The 11,466-nt window shown below is 39.8% G+C and overlaps 2 protein-coding genes across 2 annotated transcripts; one reads left to right on the forward strand and one right to left on the reverse strand.

Annotated features, from left to right (window-relative positions):
• Nucleotides 1–313: 313 nt before the first annotated feature.
• On the forward strand, nucleotides 314–7,089 carry LOC103452190 (pleiotropic drug resistance protein 1-like). The gene is made up of 21 exons (XM_008391708.4): nucleotides 314–958; nucleotides 1,232–1,352; nucleotides 1,525–1,613; nucleotides 1,704–1,791; nucleotides 1,870–2,029; nucleotides 2,135–2,211; nucleotides 2,292–2,345; nucleotides 2,436–2,526; nucleotides 2,613–2,914; nucleotides 3,023–3,304; nucleotides 3,386–3,702; nucleotides 3,802–3,962; nucleotides 4,068–4,171; nucleotides 4,257–4,413; nucleotides 4,499–5,301; nucleotides 5,399–5,482; nucleotides 5,578–5,711; nucleotides 5,797–6,024; nucleotides 6,118–6,289; nucleotides 6,436–6,690; nucleotides 6,774–7,089. Exons 1-21 carry the CDS (start codon nucleotides 678–680, stop codon nucleotides 7,029–7,031), a joined length of 4,218 nt encoding a protein of 1,405 aa, XP_008389930.2. The 5' UTR covers nucleotides 314–677; the 3' UTR covers nucleotides 7,032–7,089.
• On the reverse strand, nucleotides 7,070–9,658 carry LOC103448208 (uncharacterized). Its single transcript, XM_008387464.4, has 2 exons — nucleotides 8,445–9,658; nucleotides 7,070–7,910 (listed from the first exon to the last, which is right to left on the reverse strand). The coding sequence occupies exons 1-2, from the start codon at nucleotides 9,039–9,041 to the stop codon at nucleotides 7,548–7,550; spliced, it is 960 nt and encodes a 319-aa protein (XP_008385686.1). The 5' UTR covers nucleotides 9,042–9,658; the 3' UTR covers nucleotides 7,070–7,547.
• Nucleotides 9,659–11,466: the final 1,808 nt, after the last annotated feature.

The following is an 11,466-nucleotide window of genomic DNA, read 5'->3' on the forward strand; positions in this document are numbered from 1 at the left end:
TCTTCTTAGCATATCAATAGGGTTTTAAATTTTTATATAATATGTATATTTCGGTTTAGGGCTTAGGTAAAATAGGATATAAAATAATTTATTTCAAATTCTAATGTGGGTTTGATTTACATTATTGTTAACCCATTGTAAGGTTAAACTCACCTCACTCACTTTCTTTTGATAAAGTCGTTTATTAAAAATAAATAAATAAATAATTTAAGGTATTTTAGTAATTATAATGATTTCTATTCCAATTCAAATGAATTGGCAAACAATTTATATAGAAGCTATATCAATTCTACTCTAATTATACAAATTTTTTATAAGCAACTTCATTAGAAATCAAATTCTAACTCTTCTTCGTTCCAACTCTTTATCAATTCAAATTCTCCCACTTTAATTATAAATGAATAAACGAGACATTAATGTTCGATTCGTCCATATTTTGGAGTTGGAATCCAAAGTGGCATGAATCCCACCAACTTTATAATTCTCCAGTATTTGTGTTCTCCTAATTAGGATTTAATTCCGTATTTTAATCCCCGCAAATCGCAATATTCTTGACCTGTGTTCGAAAATCCATTAACATGGCTTCCGTCAGGCTTTTGCTCTTTGTCTTTTGCTCGCAGTAAAAAGCAGCCAAACTCCTCCTCCTCCTCCGAATACAAAAAAGAGAAAGAACAGCCATGAAGCTCAGCCGAGAAGAGCAGCCAAACTCCTCCTCCGAGTCGTATCGGAAAATGACGTCATGGGCTGCTTTAGAGCGACAGCCCACGCGCTCAAGAGCAAGGAGAGGTATTCTACTCGCGGAAGATCAAGAACACAACAGAGAGATTGATGTGAAGGAACTTGGATTAGTAGAAAGAAAAAACGTTTTGGAGAGGCTAATCCAGATTAATAATCCAAACCAAGATGAAACTGGTAATAATCCCACGTTCTTGCTCAAGCTCAAGGACCGCATGAACAGGTAATCTCAATATTCTTATGCATTTGAAGAAGAAATTCGACGACATATTGACAACTGTAATAATATCGACAACATATCAGCAAGGTTTTAAATTTATAATACGTACTTTTCGGTTTACGGTTTAGTATTTAGAATAAAATATAATATATACCGATATAACTTAGAAGAGTTGTTCTGGGCACTCGAAAATTATTATTTTCACTTGTTCACATGTGGTTTGGTTTTGGCGGGTTTTGAATTTTTTTTCTGCGCGTTTGTAAATAAATTATGCAGAGTTGGACTTGAATTTCCAACAACTGAGGTGCGGTTCGAGCATTTGAACGTTGAAGCAGAAGCTCACGTAGGAAGCAGGGCATCGCCTTCAATCCTCAATTTCTCCCTTAATATCTTAGAGGTAATATAATTAATCACTAAGAAAAGACGAGGATTATTTGGAGCTAATAGAAAACTTGACACAAAACCGAGTATACAACCGACCTCACTTAGTTGGATAAAGCTTTGTTTTAGTTGTATGTATGCATGTGTGTGTAATGAAACTAACCCTTTTTCTCTCTCTGAATTTGAAGGGGTTCCTGAAATGCTTTCACATTCTTACAAGTAAGAAGAAGCCAGTGTCGATCCTCCACGATGCAAGTGGGATTATCAAGCCAAGAAGGTGATTAATTAGACACGATCAAAATCTTCAAACTGCGTCTGCATTGCGTTTTTCGTGCATATTAATCGTGTTATGGTCTGATTGCTGCAGAATGACACTTCTTTTAGGCCCCCCGGGCTCTGGAAAGACCACATTACTATTGGCATTGGCTGGAAAACTTAGCAAACACCATCTAAAAGTAAGCATACATACATCATACTTATTTCACCTTTCACCTTTTGATTTGATGTAACGTAACTGGTGACTTAACTATTAGCTTTCGGGGAGAGTTACATACAACGGACAAGGGATGGAGGAGTTTGTGCCGCAGAGGGCGGCAGCTTATGTTAGCCAACACGATCTCCACTTACCGGAATTGACAGTGAGAGAAACACTGGCTTTTTCAGCGAGATGTCATGGTGTTGGGCCGCGCTATGGTACGCTACTCTCTCTAGCTTAAAGTACCCTCAACTGATTTAGTTTTAAATAAATCTTGAATCTCGAATAAGTTATTAATTATTTGCATTTGGTAAACAATTCAGAATTGTTGGTAGAATTATTGAGAAGAGAGAAGGCTGCAAATGTCATGCCGGATCTTGATCTTGATCTAATCATGAAGGTAAGAACATAGTTTGCATTTGTTCCTTGAAGTAGCATTCCGATTTCCAGAACTTCTTGATTAAGCTTCTTTTTTCGCAGGCAGCGGTACTAGAAGGACGGGAAGCCAATATAGTTACAGACTTAACACTCAAGGTACGTCCCTTCCATTCGTCCACGTTAATGCCTTACATAAATAAAGATACTATCTTGTTAATAACTGTTTTTGCTAATACAACTTTTCAGGTTTTGAGACTGGAAGCTTGTGCTGACACCGTTGTAGGGGACGAAATGACCAGAGGCATATCCGGTGGACAAAAAAAGCGAGTCACGACAGGTAGAGCTAGCGTAGAAATTGTAGCGAATTAGGTTGATTCAAGTAAAAAAATTGTTATTTAAATTCTGGCCAACCATTACTTACAGGGGAGATGCTAGTCAGACCAGAAGGAGTACTTTTTATGGATGAGATATCGACTGGCCTGGACAGTTCTACAACATTTCAAATAGTGAATTCGCTGCGTCATTGTGTCTACATCCTCAATGGAACTGCATTAATCTCTCTCCTGCAGCCAGCACCGGAGACGTATGATCTTTTCGATGACATAATTCTCCTCTCGGATGGATACATTGTGTATCAAGGTCCCTGCGAGAATGTGCTTGAGTTCTTTGAGCACATGGGATTCAAATGTCCCCAGAGGAAAGGAGTCGCCGATTTCTTACAAGAAGTAAGTTAACATAACTCACTCTTATAACGATTGACATGCATATATATATATATATATATCTCCTCCGACTAATCCAACCATTATTTTTGTTTTCCTCTTCGATGATAGGTGACATCAAGGAAAGACCAAGAGCAATACTGGATCTATAGAGATAAGCCTTATGGCTTTGTAACTCCCAAAGAGTTTTCTGAAGCAATGAATTCGTTTCACATTGGTCAAAAACTCGGCGATGAGCTAGCTATTCCATTTAACAAGTCTGAAGGCCACCCTTTGGATTTAACAACTAAGAAGTATGGTGCTAGCAACAAGGAACTGTTAAAAGCTTGTATGGACAGACAAATTATTCTTATGAAGCGGAATAAATTCGTCTACATTTTCAAATTGGTGCAGGTAAATAAGTCTGCAGTATATAACCCTCCCTAAGTCCTCCACCCCCACCCCATTGAAATTCATTAAATGCCTGTATTTCAGCTTATTGTAGCTGCTTTTGTAACAACGACGTTATTCCTACGCACTGAGATGCACCGGAATACAGTAGCAGATGGTGGAATTTATATGGGAGCTATGTTCTTTACACTGCTATCAATCATGTTCAATGGGTTTGCGGAGCTGCACATGGCTGTTGAGAGACTTCCGGCCTTTTACAAGCAAAGGGACGATCTGTTCTATCCAGCTTGGGTGTATACTCTACCTCAATGGATGATACGGATCCCTATGACATTTGTGGAAGTCTCCATTTGGATGCTCATCACTTACTATCCCATTGGTTATGATCCAAGCCTTGCAAGGTGATCGATTGAAAAACAGAAACATATTCTAATAAGACTTTTATGCATTGGTTTATATATGAAATCTAATTGTGAAATTTTGCTAACTTGCTGTAACAGGTTCTTCAAGCAGTTCCTTGTGCTAGCGTGTATTAGCCAGATGGCAAATGGACTTTTTCGATTGATAGGGGTAGTAGGAAGGAACATAACTGCTGCAAATACATTCGGGTTTGTTGCTTTCCTCATCATTCTTGGTCTGAGCGGCTTTGTTTTACCACGAGGTTGATCCTTGATACTTTAGTCTCATGTATTATAACTAAGTTAATACGGTGCTAGTTTATATCTTTATGTTCTGGTGGATGGACTGATTTAGCTTTCTATGGCAGACGATATGAACAAGTGGACGTTGTGGGGATATTATCTCTCACCATTCACATACGGACTGAATGCGATGGCTGTAAATGAATTTCTGGGAAAATGTTGGAGACATGTAAGTAACGACTCTATGATTGGGCCAACGTATTGTTAAGAAAAATGTTAATTGGAAAATTAATGTGTGTAAATGTGTATTGTAGGTTCCTGCAAACTCAGCAGAAGCGTTAGGAGTTATAGTCTTGAAGTCTCAAGGAATATCTCCGGAAGCACGTTGGTATTGGATTGGAGTGGCAGCTTTGATCGGATTTACTCTTCTATTCAACTTCCTTTTCACGTTTGCACTTGAGTATCTTGATCGTAAGAACCAACTAACCTAGACATTTTTCGTTCTGTCTTCTTAAATGTTTATGTACTGAAATTTTGCTAAATGTACATTGTACAGCATTTGAAGAGCCCCGTGCCGCATCAGAAGTGTCCAATGAGGCTTTGACTGCGGTATCAGAGGGAAGCGACATGGAAGCCAATAGTACAAAGAGGCAGCACGGAATGGTTCTGCCTTTTCAACCTCTTTCGGTTACTTTTAATGAAATACGATATGCGATTGACATGCCTCATGAAAAGAAAGTTCAAGGCATAAGTGATGAAGGCTTCCGGAAAGAAATTCTCAAGGGTGTGAGTGGAACTTTTAGGCCAGGAGTCTTAACAGCCCTAATGGGTGTTAGTGGCGCGGGTAAAACCACTCTACTGGATGTTTTGGCAGGAAGGAAAACGAGTGGACATATCGAGGGTAGCATCACAATATCCGGATATACAAAAAACCAAGACACATTTGCTCGCGTAACAGGATACTGCGAGCAAACAGATATCCACTCTCCTCATGTTGCAGTGTACGAGTCTTTGGTTTACTCTGCATGGCTCCGGTTACCCCCTGAGGTTGATTCCCGCAGCAGAAGGATGTTCATCGAGGAAGTAATGGAGCTTGTGGAATTGACTCCAATACGCAACGCACTTGTTGGATTGCCTGGTGTGAATGGTCTCTCAACGGAGCAGCGCAAAAGGCTAACAATTGCGGTAGAGCTTGTTGCCAACCCATCCATCATATTTATGGATGAGCCGACCTCTGGCCTTGATGCCAGGGCAGCAGCAATTGTAATGAGAACGGTGAGAAATACAGTGGACACTGGGAGGACCGTAGTCTGCACCATCCACCAGCCAAGCATTGATATATTCGATGCCTTCGATGAGGTGATGATCACAATATCCCTTTTTATGCTTTAGAGTTACATGGATATTATGCTGTTCAATGTTACAAGAACTTGAATATACTCGATTTCCGTTGCAGATGCTGCTCTTGAAAGAGGGAGGCGAAGAAATATACGTTGGCCCTTTAGGCCACCATTCTTCCAAGTTGATCGATTACTTTGAGGTTAGGATTATACATAAATCAAACACACTGTACATGCCATATTTTCTGCTCAACTGCTGCTACTAACATAGATGGTATATTATTTAACCAATTAGGGGATTAATGGAGTTCCGAAAATAAAGGATGGTTACAATCCGGCAACATGGATGTTGGAGGTTACTTCTGCAGCACAAGAAGCAGCGCTTGGGATTAATTTCGCTGAAATATACAAGAACTCAGAAATATACGGGTAAGAGATTGATAAAAGCTCAGATAATAATATTTCTTCACATCTGTTTCAGCTACTAATACTATATATGTTAATGTTTCATTAGGAGAAACAAGGCCTTGATCAAGGAGCTAAGCACCCCTGCACCAAATTCGAAAGACTTGTACTTCCCGTCACAATATTCTCAATCGTTCTTTACCCAGTGTCGAGCTTGCTTATGGAAGCAACACATATCATATTGGCGAAACCCGCAATATAGTGCAATGAAGCTGTTTTACACAGCTATGATGGCTTTACTCTTTGGAACAATTTTCTGGGATCTTGGCACCAAAAGGTAATGAGGTAGTCAGACGTAAGCGTGGCCTAAACCTTGTGTGTAATCTCCTTGTCCTTAATTTGGCTGATTAAATTTTCTCTTGGAATACAGGGAAAGGGAAAGAGATCTTTTAAACGCAATCGGTTCAATGTATGCTGCTGTTCTCTTCATTGGGATACAAAACTCCTTAGCAGTGCAGCCAGTCGTAGGCATCGAGAGGATGGTGTCTTACAGAGAAAGGGCTGCCGGGATGTACTCAGCGTTTCCTTTTGCCTTCGGACAGGTATATATGTTTACTAAGTTATATGTATGGTGAAACCACCCATGAGGGGGAGCGTTAGCTTGATCTACATTGTATATCATTTGTGGCCGGAACCTTTAACTTAATTCTGCGGAATCTCATGACCAAATTCCATCGGTGTACTGCAGGCCGTCATTGAGATTCCATACACGTTGATCCAAACTATCATCTACGGAGTTATAGTGTACACAATGGTCGGATTTGAGTGGACGGTCAGCAAATTCTTTTTGTATCTCGTCTTCATGTGCTTCACCTTCCTGTACTTCACCTTCCATGGCATGATGGCAGTGGCCATTACTCCCAATAACACCATCTCTATCGTTGTTTCATCCGCCTTCTATCCGCTATGGAACGTTATTTCTGGATATCTCATTCCCAAAACAGTAAGCTCTCGCATGTCTACGATCACTAAATCTTTTAGTGCCAATCTTCTGAGTGTACTTACTCTCTGTTTTGATGGTGACAGAGAATTCCACTATGGTGGAGATGGTTCTACTGGATTAGCCCGACATCGTGGAGCCTGTACGGCTTGTTTTCTTCGCAATTTGGAGGCATCACGGACAGACTTGATTCCGGTGAAACTGTGGACGAATTTATGAGGTCTTATTTTGGGTATAGGAACGACTTTGTAGGCATTGTTGCAACTGTGTTGGTCGGGTTTTCAGTACTATTTGTTTTCGTCTTTGCCTTAGGAATCAAAAAATTGAACTACCAAAAGAGATGAAACGATCTTCGTACATGTATTTTTTTCGATATACGATATGAAAATCCGAATATTTCTACTTTTTCTTATTACAAGAGAAAAATATCCTAACAAACATTGAAATCGACATCCTCAACGAATCGAATAGAAGTTTTAATGTATCAATCCATCAGTAAAGATCAGTTAACGAAAAACAATTTTACAATTAAAAGCCTTCAAGGGCACACTGCAACGTGCCGACTAACGCATGTAGATAAATCCGGTTGAGCTCAACGAGCAGCTCCTTCTGAACCGATCTCCTTTCAATGTATTCACGGAGTGTTTCCCGAAATAGCTTGCCATCAACCATCATGGCCAACGCACGTTACAGACTGCAGGCGCCCGCTGTGTTACATTGATATCTGTTAGACCATTATCTAATTTATCTGACAGTATCATGTATGACTAGTCCGTCTTCAGAAAATTATATGCAAACCAACCACGATATGGTAGTTTGGTTCTGTTTCTCGCGGCAAAGCCTAAGGTATGAAGAACATGTTAGCCCAATTTGGTGCAGTGTGCATCTGTACCATGCAGCGTGCAGTGATTGTAACCCACACCCTTCAGGAAATTTCGAATCTCTCCAGCACTGCTATTGCTGGCACGCAGCAGCCGCTCATCTTCCTCATAGATGACATAGGGTGCTTCTCCTGCCTTTCTTGACAGTAACTTGGAAGCTCCTTTCAGCACATGATATTCCCAACCTTGCACATCAATTTTGAGCAGGAGAACAGGCTCTGTTTCCGGGATCACATCATCGAGAGGAATGGTTCTTACTTGAACTGCCACTTCTTCGTTATTCTTGAAAGCCAGCCTTGCACCAGTCGCTGAAATAGCACTGTTGTCCATCCGACCAACCAACTGGTAACAAAAGCAGGATTCACACGTAAGAAACGCAACAGACTGAAGATTATCACAGCATCACAAATCTACATTATTTTGGAAAGCATATTATCTATAATACTGCCGTAAATAGAATTTTCGTTGTGCTAATTGAATTCCGTTCTGCAGCCTCTCGATTCATCCCATCACATATTCAACTAAAGGCAATACGCGATCACAAATCACTCCATCACATATTCAATTAAGGGCAATACGTGATCGCAATTCACTCAAAAGCACATCTGAGGTTCCATGGATTCATTAGCACCACCAATTCAACCCATCATGTAATATAGCACGTTATTATATTTTCGTAATCTAATTAGTCCGATTATGAAACAGACGTCGTGCACAGAGAATTTCTGTACCCGAAATGCCGTCCTATGTATTCCCTCAAATGGCAAATTTTCATATTTACTCATCTTCAATCATTTGAAATTCATTTCACATACAAACAAAATATATAGCTAACAAAAGCACGAAACTTTAAATCAAAATTGCACAAGGGGGTACCTTGTGGAAGGTAATATTGCCAGGGCGGTCGGAGGCGGCGGCCTCGAACACCGTCACCAAATCCCCCACACGATTCAAGTAAATCCCATCACAAATCCTCTGCAAATTCTCGAAAACCGGCTCAAAAGCAAGCACCTGAAAACCCATGACGGCGGCCGCGAAGCTGGCCATGCCGACATTGGCACCGACGTCCACCACCAGCCCGTTGTCCCTCCCTTCCCCTTTGAATTTCTCGAGAACGCCCTGAATCGTGGCCGAGATATCGGGCCTCCGAAACGGCTTCCCCTTGAGGAATCGGACGATGTTCTTGTGGGGCTTCTCCGGCAAGCTGCCCAAATCGGCGAGCGAGTAGATGAAGGGATAGCGGAGGCCTTCAACGACGTTGGCGATGACGGGGTACGCCTGCGGGCACTCCTCGCAATTGAACGGCGGGATTCGGTAGATTGGAAGATTGGTTCGGATGGTGGGGTCGTTGGCGGCGGGGGTGGCGGAAGGGCGGGTGGCGAAAAAGAAGAAGATGAAGATGAGGACGATAGTTGCAGAGAAGAGGAACACAAGGGGTCTCATGGATTTGTCTCTTTTCCAAGCATTAGCCATTGGAAATTGGTGGGAAAAAGTTTGGGTTTTTAATTTCCCGAGAAAATGTGTGACTTTCTCGGGAAATGGGTATTTTCCGGGAATGTTTTCGGATTTGGATCTGTTTGCAGTGGCTTTGCTGTTGTAGAAGGTTTTCTGGGTAAAGAGTGTTCGAACTTCAACTCTCAACAGTACACAGAGTGAAGGTTCAGCTACTTTTCTCTTATGGGTTCTGATTTTGGACCGTTGGATCAGATGGGTGGCTAAGATTGAATCTTTATGGGATTTTCTTAGTAAAGTGGCAAACTCTCTGGGATTTTCTCAGGAAAATGTTGAATTTTGGCTGATTTGGGATGAATGAGTGAGAACCCAGATCTGGATGGAAGTGAAGGGAGAGGTAACCAATCACTTTTTGTATTAGTTTTGATAACTGTTCTTGAAAACAGTTTTTGGAAACAGAACCAAAATGTTCTAAACTAGTAAGGAAATTAAGTTGCTCTGTTAAGTTGTTTTTCCAAAAACCCTATTTTTGGGTAGAGAAAATGGTTTTTGACATTGCATCCAAAAAAAAAAAAGGGTTTTTGACAACTCAGCCAGAGATGTGTAACTTGTGTGATACTCGAATCCCTGCTAAAACCTTTTTTTCTGGCCAAAAATTTAATTTTTTAAGATGGAAAACAGTTTTTGTTATGTTTTTATTTCATTTTTTACTTTGTTTTTGTTATGATTTTTTTATACTAAAATCAAACATTCGGATTTAATAGTATTTTACTTTACTTGTACGTAAAAAGTCTGAATTTTGAATCATATTGATAACGAGTTTAATACTGATTATTATAACTAGCTAATTTGAGTTAGTTTAATCCAAATTGTACCACTTGAAATAATATCATTATATCAAAAGAAAATCATCATGCATTAAATTAGCCCAAAAGGGCATATACGCTGAAAAGGCCTAGAAACAGGTGCCTGAAAATAAGACCATCTCCAACCGAAGGTTGGTTAGATGACTCGTTTTAATCCTCTGGTCATTCAAGAAATTAATATTTTAATAAACAGTGCATGACCATATCATCTCCAACCGAATGTCAAAGGGTCATAGGGCTCATTTTAACCCTGTCACAAAAAATCATCTCCAATCGAAAGCCAAAGAGTTATAGGGCCAAACATATTATTTAAATTTAAAAACTACAACAACTTAAATTAAATGCACATTTACCATCTCTTATAGGAAGCTTATATTTGGGGCACCCATTATATTTGTCTCACATCGGGAAAGAATTGAGCAAGCAAAAGCTTGCATGTGTGGCACCCATTATATTTGTCCCATATCGGTTGTGGGAGAGGTTTGAGCAATCAAACATGCTTATAAAAGCAACATCTCTACATAGAACCAATCACCTTTATGGGCCTTGATTAAATATTCTTTTTAAAATTTTGGCCAAAAAAAAACTGTAAAAAAAAATAATAATAACGGCTAGCTGATGTCAGTTAGCTGTTGAGATTCAAAATTTTTAGCCTGACTCGGGGCCGACTGGCTGGCTCATTTGGGCTAGCCGGTTGGCCCTTTGGCCCTTTTTTGTCAAGTGGGGCCCACGAGCCCTTTGGCTTAACCCTCAGTTGGAGACGGTTTTAGGGTTATTTTCGACCCTCTAACCCCTTCGGTTGGAGATGGCCTAAGAGTTCAAGAGTAGAGATTCTCTCTTGCACCTAATAAGTAGTCCTAGCGTCACTTGATCGATGAAAAGCATTAATATTCCATGTAGCCATTCAAGTCAAAAAAAATCTTTCAGTGTGTCGGAAACACTGGTTGATAAATCATTTTCTAACTAATTGTACACTTTATATACCAAGCAATGTTTTTGCCACACTAAAAAATCTCTCGTACTCATGGAGAGATTTTCCAATGTGTCCGAAACACAGGGTGGTACACCACGTGTCATTGTACAAGTGATGAGATATTTATGTTAAAAGATTAACAACTTAAAAAATAAAACTTCTCTCCACTTATATAATGACATGTATTGTACCATCCGTATTTCAAGCATAATGAAAGATCTCTAATGCTCATGAGGAATTTATTGAGGTTCCACTTTGGCTAAAGGCCACCCTTCATGATTACACCCTATTACCCTAGACATCGATTATTTTGGTTGATGTTTGTGATGAAATGGTATGGAATGGAAGCCACTTTAAAAAGAAAAAACTTAGCAAAACTACTTTTTTTTTTTCTTTAAACAATTTGTTAACAAATTTTCTAGCTAACCATTCAATCTAAACATGCAGTTTTCTGCTGTTGGATTCGAAGCATGGAAACTAGAAGTGGAGAAGCTTCTTCTGTTTTAGATAAGGAAAAAGAACGACGACAACCATTTAATCAGAACTACAGTTAAATGGTTAAGCGGATATGTAAAAAAAAAAAAAAAAAAACACGAAACGAAAAGAA

This window comes from Malus domestica, chromosome 02 (genome assembly GCF_042453785.1).
Source record: "Malus domestica chromosome 02, GDT2T_hap1".
Lineage (NCBI taxonomy): Eukaryota > Viridiplantae > Streptophyta > Magnoliopsida > Rosales > Rosaceae > Malus > Malus domestica.

What these genes read in the sequence shown, in the direction of transcription:
- LOC103452190 (XM_008391708.4), top strand. Translation starts at nt 678, where the DNA reads ATGAAGCTCAGCCGAGAAGAGCAGCCAAACTCCTCCTCCGAGTCGTAT. An exon ending in CTCAAGGACCGCATGAACAG is followed by an intron (nt 959 to 1,231) that starts GTAATCTCAATA and finishes TAAATTATGCAG; the next exon opens with AGTTGGACTTGAATTTCCAA. An exon ending in TGGGAAAATGTTGGAGACAT is followed by an intron (nt 4,172 to 4,256) that starts GTAAGTAACGAC and finishes TGTGTATTGTAG; the next exon opens with GTTCCTGCAAACTCAGCAGA.
- LOC103448208 (XM_008387464.4), bottom strand. Translation starts at nt 9,041, where the DNA reads ATGGCTAATGCTTGGAAAAGAGACAAATCCATGAGACCCCTTGTGTTC. An exon ending in GCAATATTACCTTCCACAAG is followed by an intron (nt 7,911 to 8,444) that starts GTACCCCCTTGT and finishes TTTTGTTACCAG; the next exon opens with TTGGTTGGTCGGATGGACAA.